This window comes from Syngnathoides biaculeatus, chromosome 8 (assembly GCF_019802595.1).
Source record: "Syngnathoides biaculeatus isolate LvHL_M chromosome 8, ASM1980259v1, whole genome shotgun sequence".
NCBI lineage: Eukaryota > Metazoa > Chordata > Actinopteri > Syngnathiformes > Syngnathidae > Syngnathoides > Syngnathoides biaculeatus.
The window spans coordinates 15,470,918-15,488,199 of record NC_084647.1 but is presented as its reverse complement, the minus strand read 5'-3'; the positions used below and the strand labels follow the sequence as shown (position 1 = coordinate 15,488,199).

At 42.7% G+C, this 17,282-nt stretch overlaps 1 protein-coding gene across 4 annotated transcripts in view; it reads left to right on the top strand.

The window, feature by feature from the left end:
• The window catches only part of c2cd3 (C2 domain containing 3 centriole elongation regulator), a 28,076-nt gene that overhangs the window by 10,386 nt on the left and 408 nt on the right, over nt 1-17,282 (top strand). For 2 of the 4 annotated variants that reach the window (XM_061827242.1, XM_061827241.1), the window contains exons 15-31: nt 624-775; nt 1,009-1,255; nt 2,014-2,182; nt 2,801-2,984; nt 3,057-3,229; nt 3,680-3,815; nt 3,889-4,157; nt 4,517-4,594; nt 5,131-5,727; nt 6,736-7,032; nt 7,331-7,469; nt 7,549-7,810; nt 8,273-8,403; nt 8,811-8,966; nt 9,057-9,223; nt 10,552-11,074; nt 14,844-14,940. In XM_061827242.1, the coding sequence (XP_061683226.1) occupies nt 624-775; nt 1,009-1,255; nt 2,014-2,182; nt 2,801-2,984; nt 3,057-3,229; nt 3,680-3,815; nt 3,889-4,157; nt 4,517-4,594; nt 5,131-5,727; nt 6,736-7,032; nt 7,331-7,469; nt 7,549-7,810; nt 8,273-8,403; nt 8,811-8,966; nt 9,057-9,223; nt 10,552-11,074; nt 14,844-14,940 (3,777 nt within the window). Of the gene's footprint in view, nt 1-623; nt 776-1,008; nt 1,256-2,013; nt 2,183-2,800; nt 2,985-3,056; nt 3,230-3,679; nt 3,816-3,888; nt 4,158-4,516; nt 4,595-5,130; nt 5,728-6,735; nt 7,033-7,330; nt 7,470-7,548; nt 7,811-8,272; nt 8,404-8,810; nt 8,967-9,056; nt 9,224-10,551; nt 11,105-14,843; nt 14,941-17,282 lie in introns of all 4 variants that reach the window. The other 2 variants (XM_061827243.1, XM_061827244.1) reach the window with 2 other exon arrangements.

Below are 17,282 nucleotides of genomic sequence, written 5' to 3'. Positions count from 1 at the left end.
CACAAGAATGCCTGTTAAGCTGTTAAAAGCTTCAAATAGCTTTAAAATAGCTTTGAAGTTAAAACTCTAAAATAATATGCTATCTACAATCATTTACTCTAAACATATTAGTTTGATCAGACATGGCAAAAATGTGGGCAATGACAGGTAGCCAGACCTCAAACTTTTCTTGCTGTACTTTTGCGTGTGTAGTGTTGTGAAGAAACTGTCTTTTGTATGAGAGCCACAGTGAATTTTCTCCTGTGCGACTCAGAGTTAGACATTGCACCCTCCTACTCTGTCATTTCTTTTCCCCCTTCTGAAAATAGCCAGTGATATAAAACAACCATACTCTGATCATGGTATTTTCATTCCCCAAAAGCACTCAGGACTGTTAACTAGATCAGTTATTTTAGATTTTTCTACATTGTTATAATATAGAGTAAAACTTATATTTTCATTTTTCTATAGTTTCTTTAGGTTGCTGTACAGATGCAGATGCAACTTAAAAATATTAAAAAATGTGATAAGATTAGACCCCCCCCCCCACCTTTTTGACCAGCCTTTTGCTCAATTACTGTAAAATACAATACTTTTAGGTTATTAGGTATATTTACCTGATGATTTCCCACTACTACCTGTAGGTAACACCCGTGGCTTTGAACTCACTCTTATTGGAGCGAATGAGGAACAACGTGATGGTCATCGAAGTGTGGCAGAAGACTGGCAGCTCCAGCCACGAGAGACTCTTCGGTCTCGTTAAACTGCCTCTACACCAGTTCTACATGTCCTTCAGGCAAGTTAGGTGATTTTAAATATTAACATTTGGTCCAGTATCGGGACCAGTCCTGTACCTCTTATGTGTTTTGCGCTCCTCAGTTCCTGTGAAAAAGCGCAAGCAGTCTGGGTCAGCGATTGTTTCTATGAACTGAGATACTTGAAGTCATGACAGGTTTTGCCCCATCTAGTGACAAAAAGGATGCATTTATTTGTTCAAGTGTAACTAAGTCTCGACGCTTTTCCTCACAGGGATCCAAAGATTACCCACCTCCTTCTCCAGGCGCAGTACCCCGTTTTAGGGGTGGATTGCTACATGCCGGTGGTGGACGTGTTCTCGGGCAGCTGCAGAGGAAGCCTCAGGGTCACACTGGCCATGGGCCTCTGCGAGCAGGTACTGGCCCTGCAGCGAGCCAGAGACGAGGAGTGCGATCCGCCGGGCCGAACCCCCCTTCGACCTCTTCACCTGCTCGACCACCAGCCCAGTGCACCTCCCAAGGTTTCAACTGCCTTCATCCTTTTAATTGCTGCCCTCCATGTTCCAAGTCACTGTAGTGTTTTTAGAGCTTTTCATAATGTTTTAATAGGTGCTGGGTAACTTGTGGGTGGCAGAAAAAGTGAGTGACTAAAGCTGACCTGAAAACCTGTTTAGGTTTTACTGTCAAAACGCAGAGTTATTTGTAGTCAGGGATCAAATACTACTGCTAATAGCCATAAGCAATGACTAACTGACACCCCCCAAAGAGGTTTTTAAATTTATTTTTGATGCTACAACATGGTGGCAAAGCACAATTGCAATACTACTACTTGTATGTAAATGAATTAGTGAATGTCTCAACCAGGGGTGATTCTAGTATCATAGGTTAAAAAAAAAGAAAAAAAAGCTGGAAATGCTCCTGGTCTCAACTAAGTTCTACTTATGTCCTTGACACCAACACGCCACCAGTTGGAGACCAAAACATTGAATACAATACAAAAACAGGGAGGAGATAAGATATTCAGGGATTAAATCAGCAAATAGAAGTATGTTGAGCTGTATTTTTTTTATACCTCAAGTTTGAATTCATCCAGTAGAACCTGTTGGTGAAGATGGGGACATCGTATTTAGTTGTCCAGAAAAGATCACGAGATGGCCTCGTGCCCAAGTATTCTCTTTACAGGGGAAAGACTAGCATCCAAACCTCCAGTACATTTGCCATCCTGGTGAAAAGGTCTACTTACAATGTGTGCCTCAAGTGCTTCCTCCTTCCCACTCAGGTAATCACCTCACAAGCACGAGCTATGACGGAGCACGTGTTCATGATCAGGGTCGAAAAGCTGTCGGGCCTGACCCCTCTGCAGTCTACAGTGTGGGGCGAGGCCGACTGTTACGTACAATACACGTTCCCGTCCCAGAAAGGTGCCGACGTCACCCTGGATGAGTATAGTAAGTAGTAATTTTATGGTTAACCCTCTTGAAATGGCTTTGTCTCTTTCACAAAAACATACTAATTCTTGCAGCTGATTAGGGAATTGGTCAGTGTCATGAGAAGACCCGCCAAAAAAAGTCTAAAGCAATTCCCAAAATGGCATTATGCTCTCCAGGATACATTTTGGACACTTTTGTAACTTGTCCTAGAGATTTTGTGACTGCTACCAAATTTTAATTCGACCAATGATTCTCAAAGTAGAATGATGGCTCCCTCTAGTGCAGTGATTTCCAATCTTTATGGAGCCAGGCCACATATTTTAAAATTTGAAAGATCTCATGGCACACCAACAGATACAAATGTCAGGAAAAAGTGGATACATTAATTAGTGTACGTAGTTCCTGCCATTGTTTTATTTAACTTTTAAATTTAATACAGATGCATTTGTTTAAGATCTGTTTTAAAATTTATTTCATTGCAATTTAATGTGCAACACAAATTTTTCATTCCCTTCCCCCCCCTTTGTTTTCCTCTGTTCAAGTCCAGATTTAGTGTTCAAACAGTGAAGAGTTATTTATCTGCTCTTTTCTTTTGATGCTCCCCTGTTCTCACTGTTGCGTCTCATCTCTTCACAGACGCCAACCTGAAGCCTTTTCGTACCACCACCACGCTGTGCGTCCCCGATCCGATCTTCGGCCACACGGAGGCGCACGCTCTTTTGGCTCCTGAGGGCGTTCCCATTCAGAAAGTGCTCCTCAGTTCTCTTTCCAGCCAAGGTCTCAGCGGTGGTGGGGGTGTGCATTTTGAAGTGTGGTGCAGGTTTGTAGGCATCATGTTATTACTATGCTCAAGCAAAGTGTGACATCCTTTAATTTGCTCACTTTCCTGCAGATATTATTATCCCAATGTCCGAGACCAGCTGGTGGCCAAAGGAATTCTCCCCTTGTCCAAGCTCTGTGCCATGGTCACCTTGCAAGGACGGCATCCCGACGAGGCCCAGATGTTCTCGCTACCCCTCCTGCCGAAAGTTGATGGCCTTGCGACGCCTCAGCCTCATCCCTCTGGTTTGCACTTTCAGCTGGATATTAAGTATTTATATCTAGAGTCATCCCCTGCATATTCGCAATTCAGTGTTCACAAGTTTGCACGTTCTCACGGTGCCTAGGTTGGCATTCTCCGGGCACTCCAGTTTCCACCCATATCCCAAAAAACGCATTAATTGGAGACTTTAAATTGCCCTGCGGTCTTATTGTGAGTGTGACTGTTGTCTGTCATCATGTGCCCTGAAATTGGCTGGCAAACAAACAGTTCAGGGTGGTGTTTTGTAATATAAACATTCCTTCTTTCAAGTGGAAAGTGCACAATTAAAAAAAAAAATTAAATTATTAAGATAGGTAATTCTAAAGATTTTTGGAGAAGGGCATTAATTACTAGATAGCTAAATTTAAAAAAGCCATGAGTTTTTTTTGCTATTTTGTAGTGTTTAATTGTGTGACTTCTGTGTGTTTATTCAGGCCTTCTGGATGTATGTGTTCGATACAAGTTCCGTCCACTGAGAGCAGACGTGCTGCCTGGCAGAGGACCCCCCTCATCCCTTGTGACCCTCGTGGTTCAAGTGCATAGGGGGTCTGGTTTGCAGGCAGCAGCCAGGTAGACCTCAGGTTTCAATGCTCGGACTGCTAACACAAATCCAAAATAATTTGATCGAGTTTCTGCATCACAGAGTCATAGCCCAGCAGGACGAAAGGTTCGACTACTTTGCCACCGTAGGAGTTAACTCCTACGTGACCGTCCACCTGTCCTTCTTGCCCAATGACGAGCCGACATGTACCCGTACGGCCGCCAGGACCTTCTGCCCCGAGTTCGACCACCATGCCGAAGTGCGCTGTGACATACTGGTCCACAAGAGCGGCGGAGAAACCTGCAGTTTAGCTGAGCAGCTGGCGGAAGCTTGGGCTGTCTTCACCGTGTGGAACAAAGACAGCCGCAAAGGTTTGGTACCACTTATTCAAGTAATTTGTAAGTAGGCTTATCCAACCTATATTGAGTCAAGGTGCATATTTTACATCACAAAAATATTACAGGGTATAACAGCTAAAAAAGTGGTCACAAATTTTTTACACTGGGCTAACTTGATCGTTGAGTTTAATGCTTTGTTTTATAGCATTACAACATCCTTTGTGGTAAATTAAGTTTTGTATGTACAAATTTGTGTCTATAAATGTGTTATACACCAAAGCTCTGTAAGGTGGTGGAAAAATTTAAACCTTGATCCTGTTGGAATTTGAAGTCTGATCACCATTTCTCATTATGACCCATGCTGTTTGGACTTAGTCTTTTTTTTTCCCCAGGTATTACCGCCAAGCCTCCAGATGTGATGTTGGGCACAGTGAAAATCCCCCTACTCGACCTCCTCCGTAAAACAACAGGTGTGCTTCTCCTCCACAACTATGTTAATATTGTTACTTTATAACGTCGTACAAAACAAACACTCCTAACCCCTGCAAATTATGCAACTGTTATCCCACACTAACGCACTTCCTACCCCCACTTAGATGTGAGTAGGAAGAAGTAAAATGTTTTTGCAACATATCCATTACCTTAACCTTTCTTGACCCAACCTCGACTGCAAACAAAAATACATAATTTTAATTTCATGTATGCATATAGTGGATTCAAAAAGTCTACACGCAATTGTTCAAATGTGTCATCTAAATTAAAAATAAGGCTTTTGGATTTTGATGATGGATGATTGTGTACAGCTTTGAGACTTTTTGACCATTTTTCATTTTTTAAGAATGTTACAAATGATTTGGGAGTTTTGGAATTATGTTTTCAGGAGTTTATAGAATTAAACAAATATGTTCATTTTACTCAAACATTCTTTTAAATAGGAAAATCAGTGAAACTAATAGCTGTTCCCTCCCCCCCCCGAACTGTATCCCGCTACCTTCCTTTTGTTTAGGTATTTTCGGCTGGTTCTCTATCTATGCATCCCGGGAATCCCCTCAAGGTCAGCACACGTCGGTTGGAGGCCTGGAGATCTCGCTTGGCTTTTCCCACCACTCTGAGCGGGAGCGGGTCATTCGGGCCGCTCAGGATTTGGGCTGGGATCCAACCCAGGCTCAGGTAGACTGTGACGACCAAGGCGCCTGGGAACAGAGCACCAGGAAGTTATCACTGACCTTTTCCATGCCCAGAGCATGGTTACCGCTCCACTGCCTGTTCCTGCCGGGACACGACACCCTGCAGCGCTCCACCTACTGCTACCTTCGTTACAAGTTCTACGAGAACGAGGCCTACTGCTCGCACATGAAGCATCCGTGTGCTGGCGAGGGTGGCCAAGCCACCGTTACATTTCAGGGGAGTCGCACCGTGGAGCTGATGAGCTCCCAGCCACTAATGTGGTACCTTCGAGAGGAGAAGCTGGAGGTGCAAGTGTGGGTGGCTTTCCAGAAGGACAAAAGCCAGAAGCCAAGGGACACCGACCGCCTGCTGGGGTCCGCCTTCATTCATCTGTCCTCGCTTGCTCAGGCTCACCAGGAGAAGTTGACTCTCAGTGGTATGAAATAATCAGCAATCTTCTTTTTCTTTCGGGTTGTCCCATTCGGGGTTGCCACAGCGTGTCATCTTTTTCCATCTAAGTCTATTTTGTGCATCTTCCTCTCTAACACCTACTGTCCGCATGTCCTCCCCCACAACATCCATCAACCTTATGAAATAAACAGCAATAGACTAAATTTTAGAACCATTCTGTTTGCATGACTCAAGTTAAAAAAATAAAAAATAAAAAAACAAAAGACGCTGATGACCAGTTTAAGGAGTACCCTGCCTCTTGGCCAAAATCAGATGGGATTGGCTGCTGCTTGTCCAGAGAGAAGAAAGTATATAGAAAACATGGATGGAAAATACATTCAATGAGTATTTGGTCTTAATATTTGTCGCAAAGACGATAAAATAAAAATACACTGTAGGTCCTGACATCATCAAAAATATATTAAGAACCTTTCAAGATTCCACATATAAATACAGATTTCTCAGTTCAGTAGCCAGCCATCTTTGCAAGGAAAACAGTTGTGAAATATAGCTGCATGCTTTGCGTGAGATAATGGTAGCCCCAATTACTGAACAGTTGTTAGTTCTTTTTGTATGCAGCTTTGCCATTTTAGGCCAGTTGATAATATACAACTCTTAAAAAAAAAAAAAAAAAAAAAAGAGGAGGTTGCTGCAAAATTATGTTTTCTATTTTTGCTACGTACTGGTATTTGTTTGCGTAAGTTAATTTTAAAATTCTTGTATACAACTGACATCTCCCAATTACAAATGCAAATATTGTCATGAAGAACTTTTATTTGCAGAAGATGAGAAATTGGTCTAAACACCACAAACGGTTCAATGTCTTCTTTTCCCCACAGCCATATTTCATCGTAATATAAAGAATTTTAACAAAAAAAATAATAATCATTATCCTCTGGCAAATTCAACCTGTCTATATTTAAAAAAAGCTAAATAACTTGGTAGGGCAAGTTTTATTTACATTTCTTTTTTTCTCTTTGGGCTTGTTGGTTAGGAGTGTATCCACTGTTCAGACGCTCGGCGGCAGACTTGCAGGGCGCCGCTCTACGGGTGCACATCAGCCTGACCGCCGGCAGCGTTCCAACTGCAGAAGATGACCCGATTGAATCCGACAGCCAGGAAGAGACGTTAATAGAGGAGCAGGCGCCGCCCACCTCACCTTCCACCCCGCCCCGAACTAAAGAAAGTCATCCCACAGCAGATGTCACGTTTTTGCCGCCTGTGGCGATAATGACTGAGGATGAATCCTTCCCAGTCACTGTTGGCGTGCATGGGGCCAAGAACCTTAACGGTGAATCTTCGCACCCCTTATTACCTCTGTAAAGAAGGGTTTCATGTACTCAGATGTTTGTTGATTACCAAAGAAAGTGAGCCTGTTTTGACGTTGGAAATGAAACCTGATAGTTTTTGGTTACTGGAACGTATTAATGGTATTTCCATTAATTCCAGTGGGTTATATTGATTTGTTGTGCAAATAAATTGAATTATTAGCTTCGTCACAGAACAAATTAAGCTTGTAAGACGAGGTACCAACATATTTTCTGGACTTATGAATGCTGATTTTGAGTCAACCCTGCCTTTTCTGTTAGGCTGTCTGCCATCTGGTAGCAGCGAAGGGAAGATGTGCTGCTTTGTCTCGTATGTCGCTGCTGACTGCACCGAGCCCATATCAACGGTTGCGGTGGCTGACACCAACTGCCCTGTTTGGGACCACGAGCACAACTGCAGGTGGGTCCTCTTTCGTCAGAGGTGACGCAGGAAGTCACCACAGTGGACTGTTTTAACAATGCTTTATTTTATTTCTCAGGCTTTCCAAGCAGCTCCTACTTGACCCTCAACAGAGCTTGGTATTCAAAGTCTGGCACAAAGGCACCGCAGAAGCGGAGCAGGTGATAGGCTTCGCAGCCGTTGACCTGTCCCCGTTGCTGTGCGGCCTGCGGTTGCTGTGTGGCTGGTACAACGTCACAGATTTCAGCGGCCATTGCCACGGTCAGCTTAAAGTGTCTGTTAAGCCTTTGAAGTGGGTACAAGACCTCCGTGGGGAGAGAAAAGCTGCGGTAGACGCAGAGGTAAGAGAAAAGATTGCATTGTCTGTGCAAAATGTTTTTTTTCGTTTTTTTTTTTTTTTTGCTGACCACATTTGCTTGGTGTAGTTTAGCTTTGTGAAAATTCGAGTTATAAAATGGGGCCACACGAATACAAAAAAAAAGAAAGAGCTGGATTAAGTGGGTGGAGAAAGTGAGGTCTAGGTGTACCTGCTAAAGCTACTGTCCCCGCAATCCGAGCTCGGATAAGTGGTCGCAGATGGATGGATGAATGGATGGATCAGTGGAGCTGCCTTTGGGGACTGAATTGACAATAAAGGAGAGCCATACTCACCAATATACTTTTCATATTGATTAAACAGCAAGCAACTAAACACAAAATCTCAAATGGAAGAAACACACACGTGGAAAATGGGAGGGAGGAAATTTAGCTGAAGTCAAGGTACCACTGTATGTTAATGTTAGTAATTTGTGTTATCTCTACAGCCTTTTTCCCAGGTTGCGCCTTGCAGCTACCAAACCAGCGCCATGTACACCAGCTTCCCTTCTCACATCAGTCGATACCCCGAGCAGCACATCTCTTCACCTGACAGCGTGGGCCCACTCTTTCACAAATTGTTTGTACCTCCACACTTGTATGATTAACATGGACATATCGACTTTTGGTTCCAGCTCAACAGATCAAGTTGCATTTTTTTCCTACTTGTGTCTGTAACTGCTAAATTTTCAGGATTATAGAAAATAATTATACGGTACTGACAAACTGATAGAAAGTGGGCCCTCGATACAAATGTGATTCACTTGTACGTATTTCTTGCCATCAATCAAAAATGTCAGAATACATTAAGAATAACCTTTCAAATTGAATACAACACAAAAAGCACAAACTTGATTTTCTATTTAAAATCAAGTTTTATAAGAGCACATAGAAACAACCAGCCATTCACGCTCACTTTCACACCTATGGGCAATTAAAAGTCTTCAATTAACCAACAGATTCCGCTTCTTGTCATCTCTTGACTAGACCTGTGCCCAGTGAAAGCGAGCGGCACCATGAGCACATGGAAAAGGTACGTCTTCATCATCAGAGCCTTCAGGAGCAGGCTGCCCCTCATTTGGTCTGCGACGGCAGTGGCGGGGACGTTAATCCCTCAAGTTCTCTGCTCTTTGCTACGATCAGGTAGCCCAGCAGCATTTACTTTTCACTTGTTTAAAAAAACAAAAAAAAAATCCCGAGATGCGACGTTAACCTAGGGGTCTTAACACGCAGGAAGATAATGAGCGAGCAGGACAACATCCAGAGATACTTCAGCAGCAAGCTCGGGTCGCCTGCCTTCCCGTCTACCACAGATCGAGACGAACAGAAGAAACAGACTCCGAGTGACACGTGTCTGCAACTCATCAGGTCCCCACCGTTAGCAGGCGATGGCCGCAGTGGTAAGCCTCTTGTGAATTCTCTGATAATTCATGCTGTGTGTGCAATGAATCATTTCCTATACCATGCTCTTAACTCAGAGCTATTGTACAGTATCTCAAATCACCTTTCACCATCGAAATGAATGGAAATGCTATTTATCCGTTCCAGCCACCCAAAAACATTTATTTGGAAAACTAGCATTGTAAAATATTGTGCCAATATAAAAACAGCAATAACAATTAAATAGAAACTAAAGAGGTAAACAGCTTTTCCTTGATTACTACATTGTTCTCCCACTTATTTATTTTATTATTATTATTTTTGCCTTTTTGACCACTCTTTCCTAATTTTCAGCAGCTTCACTGTATTCTCAAGGACAAAAATCTGCATCATTAAATGATCTTGACACGTTCAAGCCTGTATTGACTCCTCCTGCTCCAGTTTAATGCAGTGATTCTCAACTACTGTGTCATGAGAAATCAAGTGTGCTGTGGGAAATTATCTAATTTCATTTAAGTGGCCTCAAAACCTTTGGCTTAGTTCAAATGTTTCTTCTATTATCTATGCCAATGAATTCCAGTGACAATGAAATGCTCTTCCACTACACTGCAGAAGTGACATAGTCAAGCTTTGTATGCTCTTTTTGTTCGCATTGTTGCCTGGAGGTGAGATTTTTCTCACCCTTTCTTTTTTTAAGGGTTGAATAACATAGATACACAGTGTTACCGCTACTTACGAGATTAATCGGTTCCGGAACCCATTGCTTAACGTGAATTTTTCTTAAGTAGAAGCACATGTTACATGTAAATAGCGTAATCTGTTTCAAGCCACCTAACTTTTCTGCCAAAAATAGGCATTCAAAGTACATAACGTAAACAATAATTAAAAAAACTTATGTTAATTTACCTTTGCCGTTGACTATGCGAAGATAAGGGTGAGTGACAAGCAAAAGACATCATGGGGGGACGGAGGAGGAGGCAAACTTTGACAGGTGAGAGAAAACATATCTACAAATATATGCACGCACACAATTCCACTAAAGTTTCTTGTTGCCTGTGGAAAAGCAAGTGGAATAAACTTGCAAAAAACACAAACAAAAAAAGTGTACTCTTCCAATGTGTGCTAGCTTGTGACAGCGCTAGCGTGATTTGGTGACAGTCGAGTGTCCACATGTTCCATTCAAACTTTTAGAGAAGAAGGCTGACATCATCATTCAAGCCGTCTACCCCCTTTTCTCAATGGCTCTTGTGCTGCGATTGTAGCAACTGTCTCATCACTAAGATGGACAAGAGGTTCGTTGTTAAAAAAAAAAAAAAAGTTAAACTTTTTTTTTTCTTTTTAATTGAAGGTCAATGCCTACCAGCTTTGTCTTCCATCGTCCATGGGAGCTCAGCCAATGAGAACCACCCTGAGATGATGAGTTCTTCCGTAGGATCCTCATCTTGTCGCCGGCTGCCATTTCCAGCATCTCAACCTGAGGAAGAAGAGGACGACGGTTGCAACAAGGAACCAGAAGCCACCGATAATGATGATGAAGATGATGAAGAAGATGACGAAGAACATAAATCCCAGTGCAGCACTGAGGACGAGGAGGAGGATTATGAGGAAGAGGTGGTGGAGCCAAGGCATTTAAACGAGGTGACGTTTTCCACGGATAAGACGAGTCCCTGGAATAGCATCTTGTCAGATCGGGACCTACCAGAGGCACAAGACGAGATGAACTCCAGCAGGAAACAGGACCTCTCTCAACGCCGCCGAGCCGACAGTTTTGACAAGTCATCAGAAGCAGCTTCAAACTCGCAGAGTGACGACGGCGACACCACGGGGGCTACAGCGGCCCGTTCTGGACGGTCCATGCCAGAAAATCAAGTGTATCCTCAATGCTAGTTTTCGTTCTCATGGTAGGCCATTTGAACCTCCCGACGTGCATTGAACCCCCCAAAAAATATTTACCCTGCATTATTTTTAGTTCAGTTTACTGCTTCACCTTTAACTCCTTCACTGCCTACCTTTTTAAAAGCACAGTTTCCCATATTGCCAGCTGTTTTACAGTATTTTGACTGATCTTCCAAGACCCACAGAATATTATGTTCTTTTAAAATATAAGCACTGAAACCTACCTAACGGGGAAAAAAAATCTCATCAACCCAAAAAAGTTTTTTTCTCTCTCAAGTTAAATAATCACCAGTTGAACATGGGTTGCTTCCACCAATAACACTGCTGACTTAAAAAAAACATAACAAATGGAAGAACAGTGAGAGACATGTATAAAACTAAAACAGGATTGAGAAAGTTATTTTAATGGGAACATAATAATTCAATAGAAATGCAGCCCTATGGGGGCACAAACCAGTGCAATCTGTAGGCCGGTCCCAAGCCCGGATAAATGCAGAGGGTTGCGTCAGGAAGGGCATCCGGCGTAAAAACTGTGCCAAACAAATATGAGCGTTCATCTAAAGAATCCCATACCGGATCGGTCGTGGCCCGGGTTAACAACGCCCGCCCCCGGCACTGCTAACCTGCAGGGCGTCGGTGGAAATTCAGCTACTGTGGGTCGAAGACAAAGAAGAGGAGGAAACCGGATCCAGCTTCAGAAGAAAAAGAGGAATGCACAGAGCCTACAACTGAGTGTAGGGACTTTGAATGTTGGGACTATGACAGGAAAAGCACAGGAGTTGGTTGACATGATGATTAGGAGAAAGGTTGATATTCTGTGCATCCAAGAGAGCAGGTGGAAAGGTAGTAAGGCTAGAAGTTTGGGAGCAGGGTTTAAATTATTCTACCACGGAGTAGATGGAAGAGAAATGGAGTAGGGGTTATTTTAAAGGAAGAGCTGGCTAAGAATGTCTTGGAGGTGAAAAGAGTATCAGATCGAGTGATGAGACTAAAATTTGAAATTGAGGGTGTTATGTATAATGTGGTTAGCGGCTATGCACCACAGGTAGGATGTGACCTAGAGTTGAAAGAGAAATTCTGGAAGGAACTAGATGAAGTAGTTCTGAGCATCCCAGACAGCGAGAGAGTTGTGATTGGTGCAGATTGTAGTGGACATATTGGTAAAGGAAACAGGGGCGATGAAGAAGTGATGGGTAAGTACGGCATCCAGGAAAGGAACTTTGAAGGGCAGATGGTGGTGGACTTTGCAAAAAGGATGGAGATGGCTGTAGTGAACACTTATTTCCAGAAGAGGGAGGATCACATAGTGACCTACAAGAGCGGAGGTAGAACCACGCAGGTAGATTATATTTTGTGCAGACGATGTAATCTGAAGGAGGTTACTGACTGTAAAGTAGTGGTAGGGGAGAGTGTAGCTCGACAGCATAGGATGGTAGTATGTAGGATGATTCTGGTGGTGGGTAGGAAGATTAAGAAGACAAAGGTAGAGCAGAGAACCATGTGGTGGAAGCTGAAAAAGGAAGAATGTTGTGCGGCCTTCCGGAAAGAGGTGAGACAGGCTCTCGATGGTCAACCGAAGCTCCGGAAGACTGGACGACGACAGCCAAGGTGATCAGAGAGACAGGCAGGAGAGTACTTGGTGTGTCATCTGGTAGGAAAGGGGAGAAGGAGACTTGGTGGTGGAACCCCAAAATACAGGGAGTAATACAAGGAAAGAGATTAGCGAAGAAGAAGTGGGATACTGAGAGGACTGAGGAGAGGCGAAAGGAGTACATCGAGATGCGACGTAGGGCAAAGGTAGAGGTGGCAAAGGCTAAACAAGAGGCATATGAAGACATGTACACCAGGTTGGACACGAAAGAAGGAGAAAAGGATCTCTACAGGTTGGCCAGACAGAGGGATAGAGATGGGAAGGATGTGCAGCAGGTCAGGGTGATTAAGGATAGAGATGGAAATGTGTTGACTGGTGCCGGTAGTGTACTAAATAGATGGAAAGAATACTTTGAGAAGTTGATGAATGAAGAAAATGAGAGAGAAGGAAGAGTTGAAGAGGCAAGAGTGAAGGACCAGGAAGTGGAAATGATTACTAAGGGGGAAGTCAGAAAGGCACTACAAAGGATGAAAACTGGAAAGGCAGTTGGTCCTGATGACATACCGGTAGAGGTATGGAAGCAATTTGGAGAGATGGCTGTGGAGTTTTTGACCAACTTATTCAACAGAATACTAGCAGGCGAAAAGATGCCTGAAGAATGGAGGAAAAGTGTTCTAGTTCCCATTTTTAAGAACAAAGGGGATGTTCAGAGCTGTGGGAACTATAGAGGAATAAAGTTGATGAGCCACACAATGAAGTTATGGGAAAGAGTAGTGGAGGCTCGACTCAGGACAGAAGTAAGTATCTGCGAGCAACAGTATGGTTTCATGCCTAGAAAGAGTACCACAGATGCATTATTTGCCTTGAGGATGCTCGTGGAAAAGTACAGAGAAGGTCAGAAGTCTTTGTGGACCTAGAGAAAGCCTATGACAGAGTACCAAGAGAGGAACTGTGGTACTGCATGCGTAAGTCTGGTGTGGCAGAGAAGTATGTTAAAATAGTACAGGACATGTATGATGGCAGCAGAACAATGGTGAGGTGTGCCTTAGGTGTGACAGAGGAATTTAAGGTGGAGGTGGGACTGCATCAGGGATCAGCTCTGAGCCCCTTCCTGTTTGCAGTGGTAATGGATAGGCTGACAGATGAGGTTAGACTGGAATCCCCTTGGACCATGATGTTCGCAGATGATATTGTCATATGCAGTGAAAGCAGGGAGCATGCAGAGGAACAATTGGAAAGATGGAGACATGCACTGGAAAGGAGAGGAATGAAGATTAGCCGAAGTAAAACAGAATATATGTGCGTGAATGAGAAAAGTGGAGGGGGAAGACTGAGGCTACAGGGAGAAGAGATAGCGAGGGTGGATGACTTCAAATACTTGGGGTCAACAATCCAGAGCAATGGTGAGTGTGGTAAGGAAGTGAAGAAACGGGTCCAAGCAGGTTGGAACAGCTGGCGAAAGGTGTCTGGTGTGTTATGTGACAGAAGAGTGTCTGCTAGGATGAAGGGCAAAGTTTACAAAACAGTGGTGAGGCCGGCCATGATGTACGGATTAGAGACAGTGGCACTGAAGAAACAACAGGAATCTGAACTGGAGGTGGCAGAAATGAAGATGTGAAGATGAGGTTCTCGCTCGGAGTGACCAGGTTGGATAGGATTAGAAATGAGCTCATTAGAGGGACAGCCAAAGCTGGATGTTTTGGAGACAAGATTCGAGAGAGCAGACTTCGATGGTTTGGACATGTTCAGAGGCGAGAGAGTGAGTATATTGGTAGAAGGATGCTGAGGATGGAGCTCCCAGGCAAAAGAGCGAGAGGAAGACCAAAGAGAAGGTTTATGGATGTGGTGAGGGAAGACATGAGGGCAGTTGGGGTTAGAGAGGAAGATGCAGGAGATAGGCTAAGATGGCAAAAGATGACACGCTGTGGCGACCCCTAACGGGACAAGCCGAAAGGAAAAGAAGAAGAAGAAGATAATAATTCAATAGATATGCAACTAAGAGCATGCATCATGAGCAATGTTGACTCACCACATGGTTCCAGGTGAATGCCTGGGGCTCATTTATTTATTTATTGAACAGTCTATGAGTACATATCTTTTCAGACACATTCCATTAGCTATTATTTTTTTTCCTTAACTCTTTGCCCTAAAAGCTCCCTTCCGAACTATTTCCTGCCCTCAGACCAGCTGGAGGCCTCTCTCAAAGTGGTACACTTGGCATCCTCTTTCTCCAATTTATCTAGCGACAGAGTGAGTATAACGTTTGCACCCATTTGTCGTTTGTTGCGAAATGCTTTTTCTCCACAATAGAGGCCCGATTTATGAAGACATTCACAATTCTGAACCTTTCATGTTACATAACTGAAATCAGACAAAGACAGGTTGACAATGTTGTAAAGTTTGAAGCTTATCCAAACAAACTTTGCTGTGAAGATCTAATGCTGCCGCAAATGCGCTGTTGCACATACGACTTATGAACAGGTTCCTCCAGGTTCCTACTTTGACACACTTTCGTGTGCTTAATCTTATGTACAACTAATTTATCTTTCGTGAGGTCCACACCAAAATTCATTGCCAAAGATTAGCATTTGCAGTATTCGTCACATACTCTGGCCATGGATACATCTCACTCCAACTTCCTAATAAGTTCCAAATTGTCACCAATACTAAAATTAGTGCTCTTCCTTTTCTCAACTCAGTTCTCACTTGATGCAGTAGGAAAGGGCATTACAAAACTGTTTTGTTTTGCTGTATAAAAATTGGTGGAACATTCGAGAAATGAGACAGAACAACTGCTCAAGTAAACAACGGCCATAGGTATGAACAGGTGGACACGACACACCCCTTTTTAGCGGCGTGCTCATGGCGAGGTCAAGCTAATGTCCATGCGTTGCCTTAGATGGTAACGTCGGCCCTGTCAACATGACCGCCACTTAGGCATGTCGGTTAGCCTACAGCGTGCTGCGTATCCAGTCTTCATATATGTGACAACGGTGGCTTTTTCCGGAAGCCTCAAATACCAGCAAACAACTGGAAGTAAGGGAATTTGTTCACTCCAAAGAGGCATGCTGAGCTCCAAGGGGACTCTTATCATTCTCTCTGTTAAATCCAAAGTCCGTTGATTACGGATCTATTAAATCGAGGTTCCACAGTAGGAAAACTCCTTTTAACAAACCACCTTCAAAGAGGATTATCAATAAACATTATTAACTAGCTTACTGGCTTAAATAATTGATCATAAAAAAAAATAAGCTACCGCATAAAATGAATGTTTGTAATATAGGCAAGTTGTAACAGGAGAAGTAGCCTACACCAGCTAATATTCATTGCTACATCAGGAGAGAAACAGAAACGTACCTTCGTCAATTTGCGAGATGCATTCAAAGACTGGCAGCAAAACCATACATCTACACAGGTGAAAGAAATGCATTCATTGACTACAACCTTATAACATCACCAATATTCCACCAGATGGTGCAAAAGTAAGCATTTTATTGCATCCATCTCACCATAAAATCAGTTCATAGAAAACTGTGTATAGCTGAAGATAGTTTTAAAATGAAATGAGTGAATTAGCGAAAAAGCCGAACTCCCAGTTACGTAGAAGTTCACTGGAACATTTTTACTTTGTATCTTTTTATAGCACTTGCAATTCAACAAGAACAAAGCCACAGTTTGTGCTCGGCTGTGTAAGAGCAGGGTTGAGTTCATATGTCTTAGTCAAACACCAAGCGCGATAGTACGTCATCATTTTGCAAACATGATCCATCAGTCTGTTAGGCTTTGTGTGTGCATTCCATAGTACACGTCAACGAAAATAGGAACGCCTTATGTAACATAAAAGACCGGCACGTGCATTTTGAATCTCGTGTCTACAGTGTTGACAAAGCAAGTGACAAAGCGTTTTGGGTGTTATCAAGGCTTCCACCTTTTGTTCCCTCTGGACTTCATTGAGACAGATGGGGTTTTTTTAAGCCCCCCCACCCCCCAAGAAAAAAAACTTTCTCAGCCTTGAGAGATTGACAGTCACTTTTTTCTTTTAAACTCAAGGGTTGTGTGTTTTTGGTTTTCCATTGTTAACTCTGCACCTTTGACCGCTGTTTTTTTGATTGAAAATACACAATAGCCTGATGTCTAAAAGCATTAACTAACTCCTCCTGCGGTAAAGCACCGTTAACCTTTTTGACTGGTATGTTTGTTTTACCTATTAGATACAATTCACCAAACTAATGGTTCTCTATGTAAGTCATGTTTGTGTTTTAGTTGATTAACATTTTTATCCCAGAATGGAAATACAGTAATCACGTTTGTCTGATGTATAGTAGTGCGTAGTAGTATATTAGTAGTATTACTATATTTATCTTTATTATTATTTTTTTGTGTCTGTTCAATTTACTGCACACATTTTTTTAAGTGTTACATAATCTAAGAAGGAGAATTACAAACTTTGGGTTCCTTGTTTTTTCAGTTTTGTTTTGATTTATTTTATTCCTGCAAAAAAATGTTCAAATGTTTTTTTATTTTTTCAATTTTTTTCATTATGCATTTTAATCCCACAAGGGAAAGGACAACCATGTTTTTTTTTTTAGGTA